This window comes from Vulpes lagopus, chromosome X (genome assembly GCF_018345385.1).
Source record: "Vulpes lagopus strain Blue_001 chromosome X, ASM1834538v1, whole genome shotgun sequence".
In the NCBI taxonomy this organism is placed as follows: Eukaryota; Metazoa; Chordata; class Mammalia; order Carnivora; family Canidae; genus Vulpes; species Vulpes lagopus.
The window spans coordinates 75,411,792-75,434,109 of NC_054848.1; the positions used below are offsets into that span (position 1 = coordinate 75,411,792).

The 22,318-nt window shown below is 42.6% G+C and overlaps 1 protein-coding gene and 2 long non-coding RNA genes across 3 annotated transcripts; 2 read left to right on the top strand and 1 right to left on the bottom strand.

Moving 5' to 3' along the window:
• Positions 1–3,630: 3,630 nt before the first annotated feature.
• ARMCX2 (armadillo repeat containing X-linked 2) lies at positions 3,631–8,060 on the bottom strand. Its single transcript, XM_041740066.1, has 4 exons — positions 7,963–8,060; positions 6,712–6,775; positions 6,320–6,392; positions 3,631–5,987 (listed from the first exon to the last, which is right to left on the bottom strand). Exon 4 carries the CDS (start codon positions 5,858–5,860, stop codon positions 4,049–4,051), a length of 1,812 nt encoding a protein of 603 aa, XP_041596000.1. The 5' UTR covers positions 5,861–5,987; positions 6,320–6,392; positions 6,712–6,775; positions 7,963–8,060; the 3' UTR covers positions 3,631–4,048.
• A 1,281-nt stretch (positions 8,061–9,341) lies between these two features.
• On the top strand, positions 9,342–15,576 carry LOC121482243. The gene is made up of 4 exons (XR_005985575.1): positions 9,342–9,473; positions 11,484–11,614; positions 14,314–14,779; positions 15,387–15,576. It is a non-coding gene; the product is annotated as an uncharacterized LOC121482243 (long non-coding RNA).
• A 2,953-nt stretch (positions 15,577–18,529) lies between these two features.
• Positions 18,530–19,746, top strand: LOC121482244. Its single transcript, XR_005985576.1, has 2 exons — positions 18,530–18,949; positions 19,557–19,746. It is a non-coding gene; the product is annotated as an uncharacterized LOC121482244 (long non-coding RNA).
• The last annotated feature ends 2,572 nt before the right edge of the window (positions 19,747–22,318 follow it).

Consider the following 22,318-nt stretch of genomic DNA (forward strand, 5'->3'; position numbering starts at 1 on the left):
AAGGGAGAAGCAGACTCTCCACTAAGCAGGGAGCCCCCTGAGGGGCTGGATCCCAGGCTCCTGGGATCATGACCTGAGCTGAAGGCAGACACTTAACAGACTGAGTCACCCAGGTGCCCCCACACTTTCATTTTAAAGAAAATGCCCAATATCCAAGTCTGAAAAACTGGAGTTTTTCTGCCAGTCATTCCTTCAAGTAAAAATGATGCTCTATACAGAAAAACAGCTCATTCAGGGCATAACTCAAATGATCATGCAAATATATTGTTCAAGACAACCATTGTTTTAAGCTATGCAGCAGAAGTGCTTTGTGCACACTTCCCACTTTATCACAGAGGATATAAAAAAAGCATGCACTCAAGAATTGAGATTGAATAAAATTAGTAATTTATTATAAATAAGGACTTTTTTCACAACATTTTAAAATGAAGCCGGATTAAAAAATTTTTTTTGAATATGTGGCTGTAAAAAAGTCGATTGCTGCTAGTACAGTTTGGCTATGGTAAGTCTCTAGCAGTTTTACCCACCATTGCTTTTGTAGCATTAATGTAAATGTCAACCTAGTGAAAAGAGCAAATACCATGTTGAATTGTTTTGAAAATAATTTTGACCTTACAGTTTCAGGGACCTGCAATGGTTTGTGGGCTATACATTGAGAACCACTGACATGCAATATGATTCCAATTCTGTGTAAAAAAACAAGGAGATGACATGAACATCTGAAAGAATTTGCCTGAATTTCAGTTGCAGGGGCCTTTTTAGACTGATGCCACAGACTCATATACGATGAATGTCTTTTCATGCCAATAATACAGAAGCACATCACAGCTTTTAATAGTTGCATAATATTTTACTGTGTGGACCTACCACCTATCATTTAGATGGTTCCATAGGGTTAGAAATTTAAGCTTCTTCTAATTTTTCCTCCTTAGAAACAGTGCTGAAATGAACATACCTTGTGTATTTCTCTGTGTAAAATTATTTGATTATTTCCTTAGGAAAAAAAATCCTACAAGTGGAATGTTTTTCTGAAAGTAGATACATCTTTATAGCTTCTTTTTCCTTTTTTTTTTTTTGTTTGACTTCAGGTTTTTTATTTAGATTCTAGTTAGCTAACATAAGTGGTAAAAAATAACTAATCTTCTTCTGTCCATTCATCAGTTGATGGATATTTGGGCTCTTTCCATAGTTAGGTTATTGTAGATAACACTGCTATAAACATTGGGGTGCATGTGCCCCTTTGGATCAGTATTTTTGTATTCTTTGGGCAAATGCCTAGTAGTGCAATTGCTGGGTCATAGGGTAATTCTATTTTCAACTTTTGAGGAATCTCCATACTGTTTTCCAGAGTGGCTGCGCCAGTTTGCATTCTCACCATCAGCGCAGGAGAGTTCCCCTTTCTCTGCATCTTTGCCAACATATGTTGTTTCCTGTGTTGTTAATTTTAGCTATTCTGACAGGTGTGAAGTGGTATCTCATTGTGGTTTTGATTTGTATTTCCCTGATGATAAGTGATGTTGACCATCTTTTCATGCATCTGTTGGCCATCTGGATGTCTTCTTTAGAAAAATGTCTATTCATGTCTTCTACCCATTTCTTAACTGGATTACTTATTTTTTTGGATGTTAAGTTTGATAAGTTCTTTACTAACCCTTTATCAGATATGTCATTTGCAAATACCTTCTCCCATTCCCTAGGTTGTCTTTTAGTTTTGTTGATTGCTTCCTTTGCTGTGCAGAAGCTTTTTATCTTGACAAAGTCCCAGTAGTTCATTTTTGCTTTTGTTTCCCTTGCCTCCTGAGACGTGTCTAGTAAGAAGTTTTTGTGGCCCAGGTCAAAAAACGTTGCTGCCTGTGTTTTCCTCTCTAAATCTTTATAGCTTCTTATGCAGATTACCAAATTGCCTTCCAGATAAATTGTACCAATATATAATACCCATCTGTCCCTTTTCTGAGTGAACCCCTCCTAGGAGTCCCTATCTCTATTCTTTCTTTAGGCCACCATACACTTGCATAAAAATGAGTGTTCTGTGAGGGGTGTCAGGAAAGCAGGCTGGGTTTGAAATATCTCTGTGACTTTTCCCATTTTTTACTTTCATTGCTTCATTGGGCCAAGAAGAACAAAGAAGATGCAATCTGCTCTTAAATGAATTTGGGGTGGGGGTGGGATTCCCATAAAGGTCTCACCACTCCCCCTCTTCTAAGAGAAGACAGACCTAGATCTCTAACCTTTCTTTAAAAAAAGATTTTATTTTTTTATGAGAGAGAGAGAGAGAGAGAGAGAGAGAGAGAGAGAGAGAGAGGGAGAAGCAGGCTCCATGCAGGGAGCCTGATGCGGGACTGGATCTCAATCCCAGGGCTCCAGGATCATGCCCTGGGCCAAAGGCAGGCGCTACCGCTGAGCCAAAGGCAGGTGCTACCGCTGAGCCACCCAGGGATCCCCTTAGATCTCTAACCTTAGGGAAAGAAAACCACTCTTGGCGATGAATCATTCTTTGTGTCACAATGCTTTGTCTCATCATTAGAAATGATAACTCACTTTGGCATTTCATGATCACCACAACTGCCCAAGAAAGAGGGCTTTCTATGTCAGGACATGCACCAGATCATAGAATTCTCTGTCTTTGTCAAACTACAGTGAAGTCAGGTAGCAGATCTAGGTCCTTTTTTTTACCCCCGTAAGCATCTTTCGTTCCCACTATTCCCTAACAATTCTTACACTGTTTCATTTTTGGTTTGTCATAACTTCTTAACAACAATTCTCGTTTCCAGTCTTTTTTTTTTTAAGATTTTATTTATTTGAGAGAGAGAGAGAGCTGGAGAGAAGACGAGTGGTGGGGGAGGGGCAGGGGAGAGGGAGAAGCAGGCTCCCCGCTGAGCAGGGAGCCCTACGCAATGTGCAATGAGGGGCTTATACCAGGACCCTGGGATCTTGACCTGAGCCAAAGGCAGACACTTAACCGACTGAGCCACCCAGCGCCCCTCATTTCCAGTCTTGATGCCTAACCCCATCCCAGTTCCAATCCACTTTGCACATTGCCACCAGGTTCTTTTTCTTTTGGTCAAAAATGTCCAGTAACTCCCAGGATATGACAGGATATTTCAACCTCCACTGGGGGGTTCAGGATCTTCCCCACCCTTCATTTTCTTTCTTTCTTTTTTAAAAAATTTTATTTATTTATTCATGAGAGAGAAAGAGAGAGAGAGAGGCAGAAACACAGGCAAAGGGAGAAGCAGGCTCAATGCAGGGAGCCTGACATGGGACTCGATCCCGCGTCCCTAGGATCACGCCCTGGGCTGAAGGTGGCGCTAAACCACTGAGCCATCCAGGTTGCCCCCCAACCCTTCATTTTCACTTCCCAGTTTCCATTTCAGGCAAATTGGTTACCTTATCACAGGAGCAGATTTCCCACTTCTTGCCTATGTTCAAGACATTTTCCCCACCTGAAATGCTTTTCTGTATTTTCTTATGCTGTCCCTTCAGAGTCCAGCTTAAAGCTTCCTAGCAACTTCTTCATTTAACCAGACAGCATATATTTGACAATGAATATATGCCCAGGTGCTTTTAGTAAACCATTTGTGCTAATGTACCTTATCTCTCCAGCTAGATTTAAAATTCAAATATGAGAACTTTTTTTTTTTGTCAGTCAAAACATACACCTTTATTGATGATATACAAATGAAGTCTTTGGTGGATAAATTCAAGTCAAAACAAATGATAAAAGTGTAGGCTATATATGATGGACAGATTCACTGTCAATTCACATAGAGGAACCAGTAAAAATATTTCCATTCGAGCAGCACGATTAAAGTCACAAATGTGTTTTCAGTTTAAGAGGATTATTTATTTGGTATTCATAAAATGGTTCAGCTGAAAGCTGGAGACTGTCACAGATAACATCATTCTGGATGATACATTATTCAAACTGGTGGCTGAAAGGATCCCTTTACTATATGAACAAGTGGAAAAGTAGCAACTTTCAATTTTCATTGCTTCCAGACTGGAACACCAAGAAATTTCTTCAAGTCGTTTGAGAGCACATAGCCAATCAGAATTTGTCCACCAGTTTTATAACTTTCACTTTCACCAAGAGGTCATGGTGATCTGCTAAGGCTCGAATTTTCTTAACGCACACTCCAGATGTGGTACATAAATAAAAAAGAGAACCTTTATTAAATTCTCTGTAGTTGAATACCTCTGCTCTGAGATTGTCATAGATGATCTCAAATAGAGTAAGGGCATTAATAAGAATTTCTGATTCCACATAAGAATTATAAAGGGAACTAAATGATGATGGCACTTGGGTGCTGAGCAGTTTTTTTAACATATCTGGATTTTCAGCAAAATTCGAAAGTATTTTCAAAATCTCAACCTTAATTTTTCCACCTCCCTGAGATAACAAACGGAAAAAGTTTGCAATCGAGTTGACAAGCAGGTGCTGGTAGTCATTGGTAATAGTCATGTTTGTTAAAAATTTCAGTCCAACTACCTGTACTGCTGAGTTCAAGTTAGAGGCCATGATATCATCCATCACTTTATTCATGTAGACCTGAAGTCGGCCCTGATTTTCATAGTTCTCACTCAGGTTATTCATGGCCATTAAGGCTTTTTCCTTAATGTGGGGATCAGTTTTGTTGATCATGTTTGCAATAATCGGGAGGCCTCCCAATTTTCGAATCGTGTCTTGGTTGCACGAATAGTTGGCATTGTTGCTCAGGGTGAGCAAAGCTACCTGTTGGATGAAAGGATCATCCGATTTCTGAAGCAACGCAAGGACTTTCCTGAGGTCTCGGACACCGAGAATCTCATCTATTTCATAAGGAAAGGGGCGCTTCTGCATGGGGACAGGTCTCCTCCCTCTTCCTCTCTGCTGCGTTTCAGGCTCAGAGTCTGACTCTGACTCTGTGTCAGTCCACCCGGACTCCCCTTCCTCAGAATCAGGGACCTCTGCCAGGAAAGCCTGTCCCCCATTAGCGGATGCTGCAGCAGCTGCTGCAGCCCCATCCCCAGGGCGGAAGCCCAGCCCCAATTCATCCACTTCAACCTTGTTTTTCTTGCCTTTGCCCTTGCCCCCAGTCCGAGACCTGGTTCCTTTGGCTCCACCTTTGGGTACAGCTACAGTCGCTGACCCAGCCTTAGGTATAGCGCCGGTATGAGCCCCAGGGGTCGCTTTCTTGGAGGGTGCCACTGATCTAGGGGATCCTGAAGTCCCAGGAGCCTCTGCAGCCCCAGAAGGCACTGGAACAGCAGTAGGTGGTGTGGGTACAGGAGCCTCCGCAGCCTCCATAGGTGCTGTGGCCTCGGTAGGCGCTGGCACCCTTGGAAGCATCGTTGGCACCCCAGGAGCCTCTGCTGTGCCAGGGGCTTCTGGCAACTTGGGAGCCCTTGCCACTGTGGGGGCCTCTGCAGCCACGGAAGCCTCTGCCTCCCTGGGAGGTGATGCCATTGAGGAAGTCCCTGTGGCACCCATTACTGGTTCAGCCTTAGGCCCAGCCCCTGCCCCTTCTGCCTCTTGGACCTGATGTCCTGCCCCACTTTGTACCTCAGCACTGGTGGCAGCTGGGGCCACTGCCTCAGCTCCAGCTGTGTCCAGAGCAGAGGCTTCTTCCTGGGCCCTGTTCTCCGCCTGAGTGCGGACTGGGGTTGGAGGGCCGAATCCTGGCCCAAGGTCAATTGTGAATCCAGCTCTTAGTCTGGCTCTAGCCCTGGCTCCGGTTCCAGCCATAGCCCTGGTCTTAGGCTTGGCCAGTCTCTTCTTTGTCTGGTTTCTTCCCCTGGCATATTTGTAGACACAGTACCAGGCACTCGCTCCGATCACTATCCCAGCAGCTACGCAGCCAGCATCTCGAACTCGGCTCATGGTGCAGCTGGAGTAATTCTCTGATCCACAGTGTGGAGCTGGCTTGCCTAAACGCGGTTTGCACGTCTGGGCAAGGCACTTCTACTCAGGCTCACAGGTTTTGCCCAGACTGCAAGCCGAGCAGGACCTGGGACAAAGGGGCAGAAATGAAGCTTAAGGCTCTGGCTCACTTTGTGCTTAACCAGGCCTATGGAGGAGAGCCTACTCAGACACAGGTGGCAAGGCCTGTGTGTGCTGATACAGGACCCAGGTTGTCTAAGGTTTTCTACACCTTCATCCCTAGCTGGCCCTACCCAATGCCAACACACAATTTCCCAGCACCTAAATGGGAGATGAGAGGCATAAGGACATTAGGAAAGCTGTTGGAGAGCAGGAAAAACAGTAGAGACCCCAGATGCTGCTCTGATCCCCCACACTCACCCTCAAGGGTTCCCAGATGGTGATCATGCCCATACCAACCTGCTGGAAGCAGGAGCAGTTTACTTTTTTCTATCAGGCCTGTACTTGTGCAGGGCCCCAAATTCAGACAGACCTGCAGAGAGATCCGAGAAACAGTGTTTTGGCATTTTTGGTAGTTGGATTCCATTTTCTTTCCTGATTTGAATCCTTATGGGCCAAGTTTTCCCCTCTCAGGAATTCTCTTTCCCTCTGTAACCCTTCCTCCTCAAACCATTAATTAAGAAGGCCAGTGCCACACCTCTTTCTCTGCACCAAAAGATAGGCCCAAGGCAAGAGTGTCTTGTAAAGAGGGAGAAGATGGGGGAAGAGGAGCCTCTGGTCCCAGACTCTGCTCTGGTTTCTGCCATACATACACCAGGGGTTCCCAGACACCTCCTACCCCCAACACTGACCTCCACGGATTCAGGGTTGTTTCTTCTTCCTTCAGTTCAGTGAAAGCTTCATCCTAAGAACAGACTGAAGGGCAGAGAGCTTGGTGGATGGAGGAAACTCAGACAGAAGTCCCTATAACTGTCTTCTAGTATTCATGCAGCAGAATGACAATCTTTCAATTCCATGAACTCTTCTTACCCCTCCCAACCCACACCAATCTCCTGCCCCGGGGCAGACTCCTCAGGCACTCAATCCCTCCTTCCTTTTGCCCTGCTCCGCCCGTCCGCCATTTCTCTGGGACACACAGCCACACCCCTTCTCCTGCACCGGAGCGGGAGGGGGCGGGGCGATAGTGCAGCAAAAACTGGATGGGACGCGGAATGAGGGATGACTGCCAGTCTAGTGTCTTCCTCCCAAGACCACCTGTCCTTCGATCCCCAGCCCCCAGACTTAACATAAGCCTGCAGAACAAGGGGCCCCAAGATCTGACCTTTCGGTTTGAGGGTCATGATTTTCCACTGTTTCTACGTTCTGGGCTCCGCCTCCCACCCCCCATCCAAATCCCCCGATAACCGCCATGTCTCCCTCCAGCGTACGAGAACTCCCTTTCCAGGACTGAATTAACAAGAGTGAAGAGCCATGTGGGGTGGAGGTGTCTGGAAAGCAGCCTGTGAGTTAGCACGACGGCTTAATACCCGATTTCTCTCAGGGTCCCCCCATCCTGTGAAGCCCAGACAGCGCCAAACCCGCCATCTCCCCTACAGAGGCTGGCACACCCATTTTGCGGCATCCCCAAAGGGCAGCGGGCCGGCCGGGGCAGGGGGTGGGAAGGTGGGAAAGGGGTAGTCAGGGAAGGTATCTGCAAAGTCAGGGTGCGAGTGAACGGGCCGGCTCGTCTCCAAATTGCGTCCCCCTCCGGTAACCCTTGCCCAACCACCCAGCTGGCCTTCTGTGCGCTGCCACGTTTATTTCTCTTCCCTTCTCCTCTCTGAACAGGACGCGATGTGGGGTGCGGGGCCTGAGTGTTAAAACCAAAACCAGCAAACACTGACTGGGAGAAGAAGTCAGCGGATTCTCCGCAAGTATACCCGAGTCTTTAGGTTCCCCCCACCCCCTCTCCCCGCCGCCCACCAAAATGAGCTGCGACTCCGCGCGGGGATCCGGAAAGCCAGCCAGGAGTGGGCGAGGTGAAGGCACCCGCGGCCTCAGACTCCCGCATCTCTGAACTACCCGGTTCAGGAGTGCCAGGCTCTGCCCACCCTCACACCCACCTGCCCGGATCTGGGGGAATTTTGTCCTCCTCCTCCTCGCCTGGGTTAAACGCAAGGCACTGCGCAGCGCAAGAGAGTTGGTACCCAGAGGAGGACGGAGGACGGCAGTCAGGGCTTTAAGTACCTTTGCCCACGTCAGCCCCCGGTCACGTGAGGGCTATATCACCAGTAAGCTCGAGTCCCCAATTTCCACTCCCACCAAGAGCACAAGCCCCCTCCTTCAGCCCCACTCCCACCTCACCACATCAGGTCCTGTCACTCATTTTTTTTTGGCGGGGGGGGGGGGGTGTCTTTGTCGTGCCAGAGGCCAAAAGTAGCCCCTTCTCCCAGTGTTACAATTTGCCTTTTTCTACACACGGGAGATGGGATGCATCTTGGACGGCTATTGGCAACTTTTCCTTTTGTGTGTGTGTGTGTTGGGGAATTGTTTCTTTCTTTCCTGGGCAACTGGACACTCTCCCCTCCCACCACCTTCAATCCCTCATCCACTAGTTCCCACCCTTTCCCTTGCTGTTGGCCCCTGCTCCAGAGTACGTAAGAGGCACTGTGTCAGAAAGGAGACAAGGAGTGGGAATGGGGTCTGTATTTCTGTGACACTTCTCTGATTTGTTTTTTTTAAAGCGATTACTATCCTTTATTATCACAGTAAGAAAATACCACAGTGTGGGAAGCAGCAATAAAAAAGAGCTCCATGATTTCTAAAGAAGATTTCCCACTAATAGAAGAAGGCACCATTAATTTTGGTTAATTTTTACCACGCAGAAAATGAATTCTGTTGGCCACATAGGAAATAGTTTTCAGAACATGCTAAGATATTTGAACATCTAAAAATTGAACTTTCCTCAACAAGATAAGCATGTTTTCATGTGATCTGTCAATTGATCCATGGAGATGTTCAGTTGTCCAATCTTATTTATTTTGGACAAATAAATATTCTACTTTTCTCCTTATGGGACAGCTTTTAAGTTGGATAAATAAATGATCCTGCCTTGTTCTGTTAGAGAAATGCATTTATTTAATGTTCCTAAACCATTGCTGACTGCTGTGTGAACCTCCTGTAATTCAATGGCTGTAACCATGACAGTTTTGAACACCTGTCCCTGGATTAGGTTCCAGTTTCATGAATCAGCTCTGGGCAAATGGAAGAGCTGTTAGGCCAAGGAAAGGACAAAAAGGGATGCAGAGATGGCCAAATCCCCCCTGTTTTGTCAAGGGTGGGGGAGATTCTGACCCCTCTACCTCCTCCCATATTCCAGAGCCTCTTATTCCCTGCATTCAGCTTCTTGATTCTGTTGCTCACTCTAAAAGTATACATGGACAGGTGACCAACAAGGTAAATGCCACACTTACTCAGGGGACCAACTTGAGTAACTGTCTTTGGCTTCTTCCCTTTCTCCCTCCCCCCTCCCAAATTCCCTCAGGGATGTAGAAGGGACTGCTGTTCCCACATATCCCTGCAGCTGTGGGTTTCCATGAAGAAGAAGTGATTGCTGGCTGGAGGAAGCACTCAGGTCTGCCTGTTCTGCCCTCGATCTTGGTGCCTTATTAACATTGCTCCTAACACCGTCTGCTGCTACCACCTGGCTTGAGAGGCGCAGCCAGCTGGGCCTCTTACCTCTGGCCTCCTTGCCACAGGGCACCCAGGGAGAACCTAGCCTTGCTGTAGGGTCACTGCCTGCAGCCCACACCCACTTTGCTGCCCCCTGGCCAGATGTGTGCTCAGGCCCCAGGGGGTCTGCCCCCTGACCATACTGATTAATCTCCTCGAATAGGCTTTCTCAAGGAGCTGCCTCTGTGCTGTACCTGAAATTCTACACAAGGTTTTGTTTGTGAGTGGGTGTGTGACTAAGTGCATTTTTTTTGGCGAGGGAATAGAGGCCATTGACTTCATCAGTTTCTCAAAGGGTCTGTAACTGCTCCCCTAGATATTAAGAACTGATACAATGGCTTAGAGAGTGTTATATATAATCATCCAGATTAGGAAGCTTCTGGTTTTTTTTTTCTGGTGAAAAAGGTAACATATATTAATGGTTACAAATATTCAGAATAATAAAGAAATATGTAAAGTATACAGAGAAAGAGCTCTGTGTGGGGCACCAGGGTGGCTCAGTCAGTAAGCATCTGCCTTAGGCTCTAGCCATGATCCCAGGGTCTTAGGGTCAAGTCTCAAATAGAGCTTCCTGCTCCGAGGGGAGCCTGCTTCTCTCTCTCCTCCCCATTTGTGCTCTCTTTTGCTATCTTTGTCGTGCTCTCTCAAATAAATAAATACAATCTTAAAAAAAAGGAAAGAGCTCTGTGATATCTCTTCCACTCTCAGCCACTGCTAACAATTTCCATTGTCCTTTATATGCACATATTAGTAGGTGCGCTTGTGGTTATTAATCAAATTCCAGATTTAGCAACAGTAAGCACATAATAAACATTTGGAATTTTTATTGTAATTGTAGCAAATCTGCAGATTAATTTGAAAAACATTAACATCTTAAAATTGAGACTTCCCCTCCAGAAGTACTGGTATATCTCCATTTTGTTCAAGTCTATTTTTATGTTTTTTTTTGATTTTTATGTTTCAAATTTCATTTCATAAGTTTCTTCAGCTAAATGATTCCTATGGCTTGTTAGGTTTTTCCTAGGTGTTTAGTAATCTTTGTTGCTGAAATGCTATTCTCTCTCCAATTATAATTTCTGATAGGGAATTTTCTGCTTAAGGAAAATGTTCTACTATTATATATTTATTTTGTATCTGCCAATTTTTGTGATCTGGCTTATTAATTCCAATAGTTTTCAGTTGATACTTTTGGTTTTTCCAGGTATTTATATATAATCATCTACAAATGATGATTTTTTTCATTTCTTCCTTTCTGATATTTATACCTTTTTTCTTTTCTTTTCTGCATGTGTTACATTGATCAGAACCCCCATTTCTATGTTGAGAAATGGTGGTGACTGAGAGCTTCCTGATCCTATTTTTGAAGAAAATGGGAATGCCTCTTTTGTTTCATCATTTACTGTGACTTTTGCTGTTTCTGATATATTCTCTCCTTTTTTCTTTTTCTTTTTTTTAATATGTATGAAGAAATATTTTAATGACTGAGGAGAGCTCTTACCAAGTATTTAGGTTGATATTTTTGCCATAGAATTAAACTACTAAAGCCTCATAGAACATTTGAAAAATACAAAAAATAGAGGCACAAATTAATATTTCCCATAAAATATTCTGATGTCTTCACATCCATGTTTTTTTCTCCATGCATTAAATAATGGAATCATTGATTTCCAATTTTCAGATAGTTTCTAATTATGGAAAAACTTGCTCATTGTAAAATGCAGAAAAAGATAGATTAGAAAAGACAGATTACTTACGGCCTTACTGCCTGAAGTGCCTCCAACACGGTTCTCAAAGGCAAAAACCTGAAAGTGATACTGGTTAGGGAGAGAAGGATGTAACTGGAAAGATTGGAAATAGGATACATTGTTAATAAGGAGTTGCATTTACTAATGTCATTCTCTCCTTTTTGAAGGTTTTTTTCACTTATGTTTACCAGTACTGCAAAAACAAAACAAAAAACAACACAAAGAAATAATGTCTGGATGAAGTCAAGTCATATGTTATGTGGTCCTGGTAGCCCACAAGGAGTGAGGAATCTGCCAGGTCAGAAGATCCTCTGATATATTCTTTATCAAGAGAAGGAGGATTTTTCTTTCATATCTGATTTAATATAACCAAGAATGATTTTTTTTTAATTAACTTTTATTGGTGTTTAATTTACCAACATACAGAAAAACACCCAGTGCTCATCCCGTCAAGTGTCCACCTCAGTGCCCGTCACCCATTCCCCTCCAACACCCGCCCTCCTCCCCTTCCACCACCCCTAGTTCGTTTCCCCGAGTTAGGAGTCTTTATGTTCTGTCTCCCTTCCTGATATTTCCCAACATTTCTTTTCCCTTCCTTTATATTCCCTTTCACTATTATTCATATTCCCCAAATGAATGAGAACATACACTGTTTGTCCTTCTCCGATTGACTTATTTCACTCAGCATAATACCCTCCAGTTCCATCCACGTTGAAGCAAATGGTGGGTATTTGTCGTTTCTAATTGCTGAGTAATATTCCATTGTATACATAAACCACATCTTCTTTATCCATTCATCTTTCGATGGACACCGAGGTTCCTTCCACAGTTTGGCTATTGTGGCCATTGCTGATAGAAACATTGGGGTGCAGGTGTCCCGACGTTTCATTGCATCTGAATCTTTGGGGTAAATCCCCAACAGTGCAATTGCTGGGTCGTAGGGCAGGTCTATTTTTAACTCTTTGAGGAACCTCCACACAGTTTTCCAGAGTGGCTGCACCAGTTCACATTCCCACCAACAGTGTAAGAGGGTTCCCTTTTCTCCGCATCCTCTCCAACATTTGTTGTTTCCTGCCTTGTTAATTTTCCCCATTCTCACTGGTGTGAGGTGATATCTCATTGTGGTTTTGATTTGTATTTCCCTGATGGCAAGTGATGCAGAGCATTTTCTCATGTGCTTGTTGGCCATGTCCATGTCTTCCTCTGTGAGATTTCTCTTCATGTCTTTTGCCCATTTCATGATTGGATTGTTTGTTTCTTTGGTGTTGAGTTTAATAAGTTCTTTATAGATTTTGGAAACTAGCCCTTTATCTGATATGTCATTTGCAAATATCTTCTCCCATTCTGTAGGTTGTCTTTTAGTTTTGTTGACTGTATCCTTTGCTGTGCAAAAGCTTCTTATCTTGATGAAGTCCCAATAGTTCATTTTTGCTTTTGTTTCTTTTGCCTTCGTGGATGTATCTTGCAAGAAGTTACTGTGGCCAAGTTCAAAAAGGGTGTTGCCTGTGTTCTCCTCTAGGATTTTGATGGACTTTTGTCTCACATTTAGATCTCTCATCCATTTTGAGTTTATCTTTGTGTATGGTGAAAGAGAGTGGTCCAGTTTCATTCTTCTGCATGTGGATGTCCAATTTTCCCAGCACCATTTATTGAAGAGACTGTCTTTCTTCCAATGGATAGTCTTTCCTCCTTTATCGAATATTAGATGACCGTACATTTCAGGGTCCACTTCTGGGTTCTCTATTCTGTTCCATTGATCTATGTGTCTGTTTTTGTGCCAGTACCACACTGCCAAGAATGATTTTTAAAATTATGTACAATTCTTTACTGTATAAACTAAGTTTCTGTCTATTCTTATTTTATTAATAATTTTTAAAATTTTAGGAATGGCTAAGTTTATCAAATGCTTTGATGGAAAGGTTTCTTTTCTCCTTTTGTTTGCTGTCTCAATCATTGATTTAGATAGATTGGTCTCCCTGCCACTCTAGTCTCCCTATAGACTATTCTCCACACATCTCTCAAGTTCAAACTCGGCCCCACCCCACATCCCCTGATGGTTAGAGTAAATGCAAATGTCCTTACTAGGACTTACAAGGCCCTACCTTTTTCAACCTTATTACCTTTCTGCTTCATCTTCTATTATTCTCTCTGTAGCTCAGCCATCCTAGCTTTCTTGATGTTCTTGGAATATACTGGGCTTTTTGTCTTCACAGAGCCTTTTCATTTCCTTGTTCTCCTGCCTGGAATATTCTTATCCAGAATATCAGCATACTTAGATTCCTCATTAAATTCAGGTCATTACTCGAAGGTTTCCTTCCTAGTGATTCCTTCTCAGGTCACACTATCTAAATGTTCAACCCATCTCAGCTTTTCATATCTTCCTTTCTTGCCTTTAATTTTTTTTCTTTTTAATAGGTATCACTAACAATATACTATATATTGTTTATTAATCTTGCTTGTTGTTTGTTTCTCTGACTATAATGTAGGACCATGAGATTAGAGATTGAGGTCTGTTTTATTTACTGCTGTAACCACAGCATCAAGAACAATGCATGGCATATAGTAGGTGCTCAATAAATGTGTTGAATAAAAGAATGAATGGCTTTCCAACATTGAACAAGTCTCTTGCATTCCACAAATAAAGCTTACTTGATTATACCACATTAGTAGATTTGTAAACCCTCAGATAGCTGATTTGCCTAATCAGGATCTTGTCATGTGACAAGACGTAGAAAATTAAGATCAATTAAGATTGATTTGAGTGGCATGTGCAAAACTCATTATGTAGTAAATATAATTGTTTATGATACATGTTTTTTTTTAGCGAATCTTCTTTTTTAAAATGAAAATAGTTCTATCATATTTTCTGACAATAAAAAGTATGCATACTTAGTGTTTCAAAAGAGGAACAGAATAGTGCTAATAAAAAAATAACAACATTTTCATTTTTTCTCTCTGCTTCTTTTCCTGCACTGCTTCCCCCACCCCCATTTCCAGGTATTTTCAGGAAGACCAATGTGAACTTAAGGGATTCAAAAGAAACAAGGTGGAGGGAGCAGAGAAAAGGATGGGACCATTCCTCCAGAGAAGCAATAGAATTGGCCAGCAGCCCAGGAGAAGATGCTGCCCCTTCCAGTCATCAGAAAGACAACACACTTGTTGGGTGTGTAAAGACTAAAAAAAAGGGACAGTGGCCAGGCAGCACGGTGGTGGTGGTGGTGGTGGTGGAAGAGGCGAGTCGCATTCCACTTTGCTAATAATAGGAGGGGACATTTGGGACCTGAACTCACCAGTGACGTAGCCTCACGTGACCAGGAGCCTATGTACTGAAGTCTTGGTCCAGACAGCGGTTCTGCTCAGGTAACCACCTCCCTGTTTCCTTGGAGGTGGCGTGATTGTGGGCAAGGATGGAGGAGGAGGACGAAGAGGAAACCATTCCTGATTCCTGTATGTCGGTGTGAGGGTGGGTGTTGATTGAAAACTCCTGGAGTGAGGGTGGAGGGTAGCAGCACAATTGCTGATTTGGAGGCACTTTTGTGTTTCCCTATGCGGACACCGGAACCCAGCCTCTTTATCATGCCAAGTAAAAGGCGGGGCAGTACCAGCAGCAGAAGTGCTTGGCTTAGGTGACTTTAGAGACAAAGGGGAGGAAGTAGTTATCAGGGAGCAGAGAGATGGGGGCACCGTGAGGTGAGGGATAGGTCTGACAGCCTGGATCTGGAACAGAGAAAGGTCAGGGTTTGGACCCACATTTGGGTGTTGGCGCATCCACTGGAGCTTTAAATCCCTAGCCTCCTGTTCATGTCTGCTTTTGGCTTTGGTCTATCCATGTCTGCCAGTCTACCCCTTAGTGATGGGATGGGGATGCAAAAGAAGCTCAATGCCTCATTTCTGTTTTTCCTCCTCCCCAAACACTCAGGCCCCTTAGATCCCACTTGACTGCTTTTTTAGATTCCAGCCTCCAAAACGTTCTCAATAGCTTGGGTGAAACCCCTGATATTTTTGAAGCAGCTGCAGTACGGGGCCGTTCCCAGAATTTGGGCTTTTTTTTTTTTTTTTTTTTTTTTTAGAATTTGGGCTTGATGGCAGAGGGACTGGTGATTGGGGCTGGCACCTGATACTACATCTACCAACTGAACTGTGATGGAGAGCAGAACAAGAAGCAACCAACTGATTCAAAAGACATTAATCCTGCCTACAAAAAGTTTAGAAAGTACAGAAAACTAGAAGGAAGAAAATAAAATAAGCCATCAATAATTACCATTCCTTGTCTTTCTCTCTGTGTAAGAATGCAGATGAGTGTGTTTAATATTATTGCATCATACTGTTTATGTTACCCTGGAATTATTTTTTTCAGGTCACATTGTAGGGGATGTCTTTTATTAGTTAATGAAAATCCTTCACAAACATTCTGGCAATGGATTTTTTTCCTGATAACAAAACATGATAATCATAGTCTTCCCCCTTTTGCTGACCTTTCATGTAGCAGGTATGAAACTTAGTTCTCAGACTCAGGTGTAAAAAAAATTAGATGTTTTCATTTTCTTTTTTTTTTTTTTTTTAACTTTTATTGGTGTTTAATTTACCAACATACAGAAAAACACCCAGTGCTCATCCCGTCAAGTGTCCACCTCAGTGCCCGTCACCCATTCCCCTCCAACACCCGCCCTCCTCCCTTTCCACCACCCCTAGTTCGTTTCCCAGAGTTAGGAGTCTTTATGTTCTGTCTCCCTTCCTGATATTTCCCAACATTTCTTTTCCCTTCCTTTATATTCCCTTTCACTATTATTCATATTCCCCAAATGAATGAGAACATACACTGTTTGTCCTTCTCCGATTGACTTATTTCACTCAGCATAATACCCTCCAGTTCCATCCACGTTGAAGCAAATGGTGGGTATTTGTCGTTTCTAATTGCTGAGTAATATTCCATTGTATACATAAACCACATCTTCTTTATCCATTCATCTTTCGATGGACACCGAGGCTCCTTCCACAGTTTGGCTATTGTGGCCATTGCTGATAGAAACATCGGGGTGCAGGTGTCCCGACGTTTCATTGCATCTGAATCTTTGGGGTAAATCCCCAACAGTGCAATTGCTGGGTCGTAGGGCAGGTCTATTTTTAACTCTTTGAGGAACCTCCACACAGTTTTCCAGAGTGGCTGCACCAGTTCACATTCCCACCAACAGTGTAAGAGGGTTCCCTTTTCTCCGCATCCTCTCCAACATTTGTTGTTTCCTGCCTTGTTAATTTTCCCCATTCTCACTGGTGTGAGGTGGTATCTCATTGTGGTTTTGATTTGTATTTCCCTGATGGCAAGTGATGCAGAGCATTTTCTCATGTGCATGTTGGCCATGTCCATGTCTTCCTCTGTGAGATTTCTCTTCATGTCTTTTGCCCATTTCATGATTGGATTGTTTGTTTCTTTGGTGTTGAGTTTAATAAGTTCTTTATAGATTTTGGAAACTAGCCCTTTATCTGATATGTCATTTGCAAATATCTTCTCCCATTCTGTAGGTTGTCTTTTAGTTTTGTTGACTGTATCCTTTGCTGTGCAAAAGCTTCTTATCTTGATGAAGTCCCAATAGTTCATTTTTGCTTTTGTTTCTTTTGCCTTCGTGGATGTATCTTGCAAGAAGTTACTGTGGCCAAGTTCAAAAAGGGTGTTGCCTGTGTTCTCCTCTAGGATTTTGATGGACTTTTGTCTCACATTTAGATCTCTCATCCATTTTGAGTTTATCTTTGTGTATGGTGAAAGAGAGTGGTCCAGTTTCATTCTTCTGCATGTGGATGTCCAATTTTCCCAGCACCATTTATTGAAGAGACTGTCTTTCTTCCAATGGATAGTCTTTCCTCCTTTATCGAATATTAGATGACCGTACATTTCAGGGTCCACTTCTGGGTTCTCTATTCTGTTCCATTGATCTATGTGTCTGTTTTTGTGCCAGTACCACACTGCCAAGAATGATTTTTAAAATTATGTACAATTCTTTACTGTATAAACTAAGTTTCTGTCTATTCTTATTTTATTAATAATTTTTAAATTTTTAGGAATGGCTAAGTTTATCAAATGCTTTGATGGAAAGGTTTCTTTTCTCCTTTTGTTTGCTGTCTCAATCATTGATTTAGATAGATTGGTCTCCCTGCCACTCTAGTCTCCCTATAGACTATTCTCCACACATCTCTCAAGTTCAAACTCGGCCCCACCCCACATCCCCTGATGGTTAGAGTAAATGCAAATGTCCTTACTAGGACTTACAAGGCCCTACCTTTTTCAACCTTATTACCTTTCTGCTTCATCTTCTATTATTCTCTCTGTAGCTCAGCCATCCTAGCTTTCTTGATGTTCTTGGAATATACTGGGCTTTTTGTCTTCACAGAGCCTTTTCATTTCCTTGTTCTCCTGCCTGGAATATTCTTATCCAGAATATCAGCATACTTAGATTCCTCATTAAATTCAGGTCATTACTCGAAGGTTTCCTTCCTAGTGATTCCTTCTCAGGTCACACTATCTAAATGTTCAACCCATCTCAGCTTTTCATATCTTCCTTTCTTGCCTTTAATTTTTTTTCTTTTTAGTAGGTATCACTAACAATATACTATATATTGTTTATTAATCTTGCTTGTTGTTTGTTTCTCTGACTATAATGTAGGACCATGAGATTAGAGATTGAGGTCTGTTTTATTTACTGCTGTAACCACAGCATCAAGAACAATGCATGGCATATAGTAGGTGCTCAATAAATGTGTTGAATAAAAGAATGAATGGCTTTCCAACATTGAACAAGTCTCTTGCATTCCACAAATAAAGCTTACTTGATTATACCACATTAGTAGATTTGTAAACCCTCAGATAGCTGATTTGCCTAATCAGGATCTTGTCATGTGACAAGACGTAGAAAATTAAGATCAATTAAGATTGATTTGAGTGGCATGTGCAAAACTCATTATGTAGTAAATATAATTGTTTATGATACATGTCTTTTTTTAGCGAATCTTCTTTTTTAAAATGAAAATAGTTCTATCATATTTTCTGACAATAAAAAGTATGCATACTTAGTGTTTCAAAAGAGGAACAGAATAGTGCTAATAAAAAAATAACAACATTTTCATTTTTTCTCTCTGCTTCTTTTCCTGCACTGCTTCCCCCACCCCCATTTCCAGGTATTTTCAGGAAGACCAATGTGAACTTAAGGGATTCAAAAGAAACAAGGTGGAGGGAGCAGAGAAAAGGATGGGACCATTCCTCCAGAGAAGCAATAGAATTGGCCAGCAGCCCAGGAGAAGATGCTGCCCCTTCCAGTCATCAGAAAGACAACACACTTGTTGGGTGTGTAAAGACTAAAAAAAAGGGACAGTGGCCAGGCAGCACGGTGGTGGTGGTGGTGGTGGTGGAAGAGGCGAGTCGCATTCCACTTTGCTAATAATAGGAGGGGACATTTGGGACCTGAACTCACCAGTGACGTAGCCTCACGTGACCAGGAGCCTATGTACTGAAGTCTTGGTCCAGACAGCGGTTCTGCTCAGGTAACCACCTCCCTGTTTCCTTGGAGGTGGCGTGATTGTGGGCAAGGATGGAGGAGGAGGACGAAGAGGAAACCATTCCTGATTCCTGTATGTCGGTGTGAGGGTGGGTGTTGATTGAAAACTCCTGGAGTGAGGGTGGAGGGTAGCAGCACAATTGCTGATTTGGAGGCACTTTTGTGTTTCCCTATGCGGACACCGGAACCCAGCCTCTTTATCATGCCAAGTAAAAGGCGGGGCAGTACCAGCAGCAGAAGTGCTTGGCTTAGGTGACTTTAGAGACAAAGGGGAGGAAGTAGTTATCAGGGAGCAGAGAGATGGGGGCACCGTGAGGTGAGGGATAGGTCTGACAGCCTGGATCTGGAACAGAGAAAGGTCAGGGTTTGGACCCACATTTGGGTGTTGGCGCATCCACTGGAGCTTTAAATCCCTAGCCTCCTGTTCATGTCTGCTTTTGGCTTTGGTCTATCCATGTCTGCCAGTCTACCCCTTAGTGATGGGATGGGGATGCAAAAGAAGCTCAATGCCTCATTTCTGTTTTTCCTCCTCCCCAAACACTCAGGCCCCTTAGATCCCACTTGACTGCTTTTTTAGATTCCAGCCTCCAAAACGTTCTCAATAGCTTGGGTGAAACCCCTGATATTTTTGAAGCAGCTGCAGTACGGGGCCGTTCCCAGAATTTGGGCTTTTTTTTTTTTTTTTTTTTTTTTTAGAATTTGGGCTTGATGGCAGAGGGACTGGTGATTGGGGCTGGCACCTGATACTACATCTACCAACTGAACTGTGATGGAGAGCAGAACAAGAAGCAACCAACTGATTCAAAAGACATTAATCCTGCCTACAAAAAGTTTAGAAAGTACAGAAAACTAGAAGGAAGAAAATAAAATAAGCCATCAATAATTACCATTCCTTGTCTTTCTCTCTGTGTAAGAATGCAGATGAGTGTGTTTAATATTATTGCATCATACTGTTTATGTTACCCTGGAATTATTTTTTTCAGGTCACATTGTAGGGGATGTCTTTTATTAGTTAATGAAAATCCTTCACAAACATTCTGGCAATGGATTTTTTTCCTGATAACAAAACATGATAATCATAGTCTTCCCCCTTTTGCTGACCTTTCATGTAGCAGGTATGAAACTTAGTTCTCAGACTCAGGTGTAAAAAAAATTAGATGTTTTCATTTTCTTTTTTTTTTTTTTTTTAACTTTTATTGGTGTTTAATTTACCAACATACAGAAAAACACCCAGTGCTCATCCCGTCAAGTGTCCACCTCAGTGCCCGTCACCCATTCCCCTCCAACACCCGCCCTCCTCCCTTTCCACCACCCCTAGTTCGTTTCCCAGAGTTAGGAGTCTTTATGTTCTGTCTCCCTTCCTGATATTTCCCAACATTTCTTTTCCCTTCCTTTATATTCCCTTTCACTATTATTCATATTCCCCAAATGAATGAGAACATACACTGTTTGTCCTTCTCCGATTGACTTATTTCACTCAGCATAATACCCTCCAGTTCCATCCACGTTGAAGCAAATGGTGGGTATTTGTCGTTTCTAATTGCTGAGTAATATTCCATTGTATACATAAACCACATCTTCTTTATCCATTCATCTTTCGATGGACACCGAGGCTCCTTCCACAGTTTGGCTATTGTGGCCATTGCTGATAGAAACATCGGGGTGCAGGTGTCCCGACGTTTCATTGCATCTGAATCTTTGGGGTAAATCCCCAACAGTGCAATTGCTGGGTCGTAGGGCAGGTCTATTTTTAACTCTTTGAGGAACCTCCACACAGTTTTCCAGAGTGGCTGCACCAGTTCACATTCCCACCAACAGTGTAAGAGGGTTCCCTTTTCTCCGCATCCTCTCCAACATTTGTTGTTTCCTGCCTTGTTAATTTTCCCCATTCTCACTGGTGTGAGGTGGTATCTCATTGTGGTTTTGATTTGTATTTCCCTGATGGCAAGTGATGCAGAGCATTTTCTCATGTGCATGTTGGCCATGTCCATGTCTTCCTCTGTGAGATTTCTCTTCATGTCTTTTGCCCATTTCATGATTGGATTGTTTGTTTCTTTGGTGTTGAGTTTAATAAGTTCTTTATAGATTTTGGAAACTAGCCCTTTATCTGATATGTCATTTGCAAATATCTTCTCCCATTCTGTAGGTTGTCTTTTAGTTTTGTTGACTGTATCCTTTGCTGTGCAAAAGCTTCTTATCTTGATGAAGTCCCAATAGTTCATTTTTGCTTTTGTTTCTTTTGCCTTCGTGGATGTATCTTGCAAGAAGTTACTGTGGCCAAGTTCAAAAAGGGTGTTGCCTGTGTTCTCCTCTAGGATTTTGATGGACTTTTGTCTCACATTTAGATCTCTCATCCATTTTGAGTTTATCTTTGTGTATGGTGAAAGAGAGTGGTCCAGTTTCATTCTTCTGCATGTGGATGTCCAATTTTCCCAGCACCATTTATTGAAGAGACTGTCTTTCTTCCAATGGATAGTCTTTCCTCCTTTATCGAATATTAGATGACCGTACATTTCAGGGTCCACTTCTGGGTTCTCTATTCTGTTCCATTGATCTATGTGTCTGTTTTTGTGCCAGTACCACACTGCCAAGAATGATTTTTAAAATTATGTACAATTCTTTACTGTATAAACTAAGTTTCTGTCTATTCTTATTTTATTAATAATTTTTAAATTTTTAGGAATGGCTAAGTTTATCAAATGCTTTGATGGAAAGGTTTCTTTTCTCCTTTTGTTTGCTGTCTCAATCATTGATTTAGATAGATTGGTCTCCCTGCCACTCTAGTCTCCCTATAGACTATTCTCCACACATCTCTCAAGTTCAAACTCGGCCCCACCCCACATCCCCTGATGGTTAGAGTAAATGCAAATGTCCTTACTAGGACTTACAAGGCCCTACCTTTTTCAACCTTATTACCTTTCTGCTTCATCTTCTATTATTCTCTCTGTAGCTCAGCCATCCTAGCTTTCTTGATGTTCTTGGAATATACTGGGCTTTTTGTCTTCACAGAGCCTTTTCATTTCCTTGTTCTCCTGCCTGGAATATTCTTATCCAGAATATCAGCATACTTAGATTCCTCATTAAATTCAGGTCATTACTCGAAGGTTTCCTTCCTAGTGATTCCTTCTCAGGTCACACTATCTAAATGTTCAACCCATCTCAGCTTTTCATATCTTCCTTTCTTGCCTTTAATTTTTTTTCTTTTTAGTAGGTATCACTAACAATATACTATATATTGTTTATTAATCTTGCTTGTTGTTTGTTTCTCTGACTATAATGTAGGACCATGAGATTAGAGATTGAGGTCTGTTTTATTTACTGCTGTAACCACAGCATCAAGAACAATGCATGGCATATAGTAGGTGCTCAATAAATGTGTTGAATAAAAGAATGAATGGCTTTCCAACATTGAACAAGTCTCTTGCATTCCACAAATAAAGCTTACTTGATTATACCAC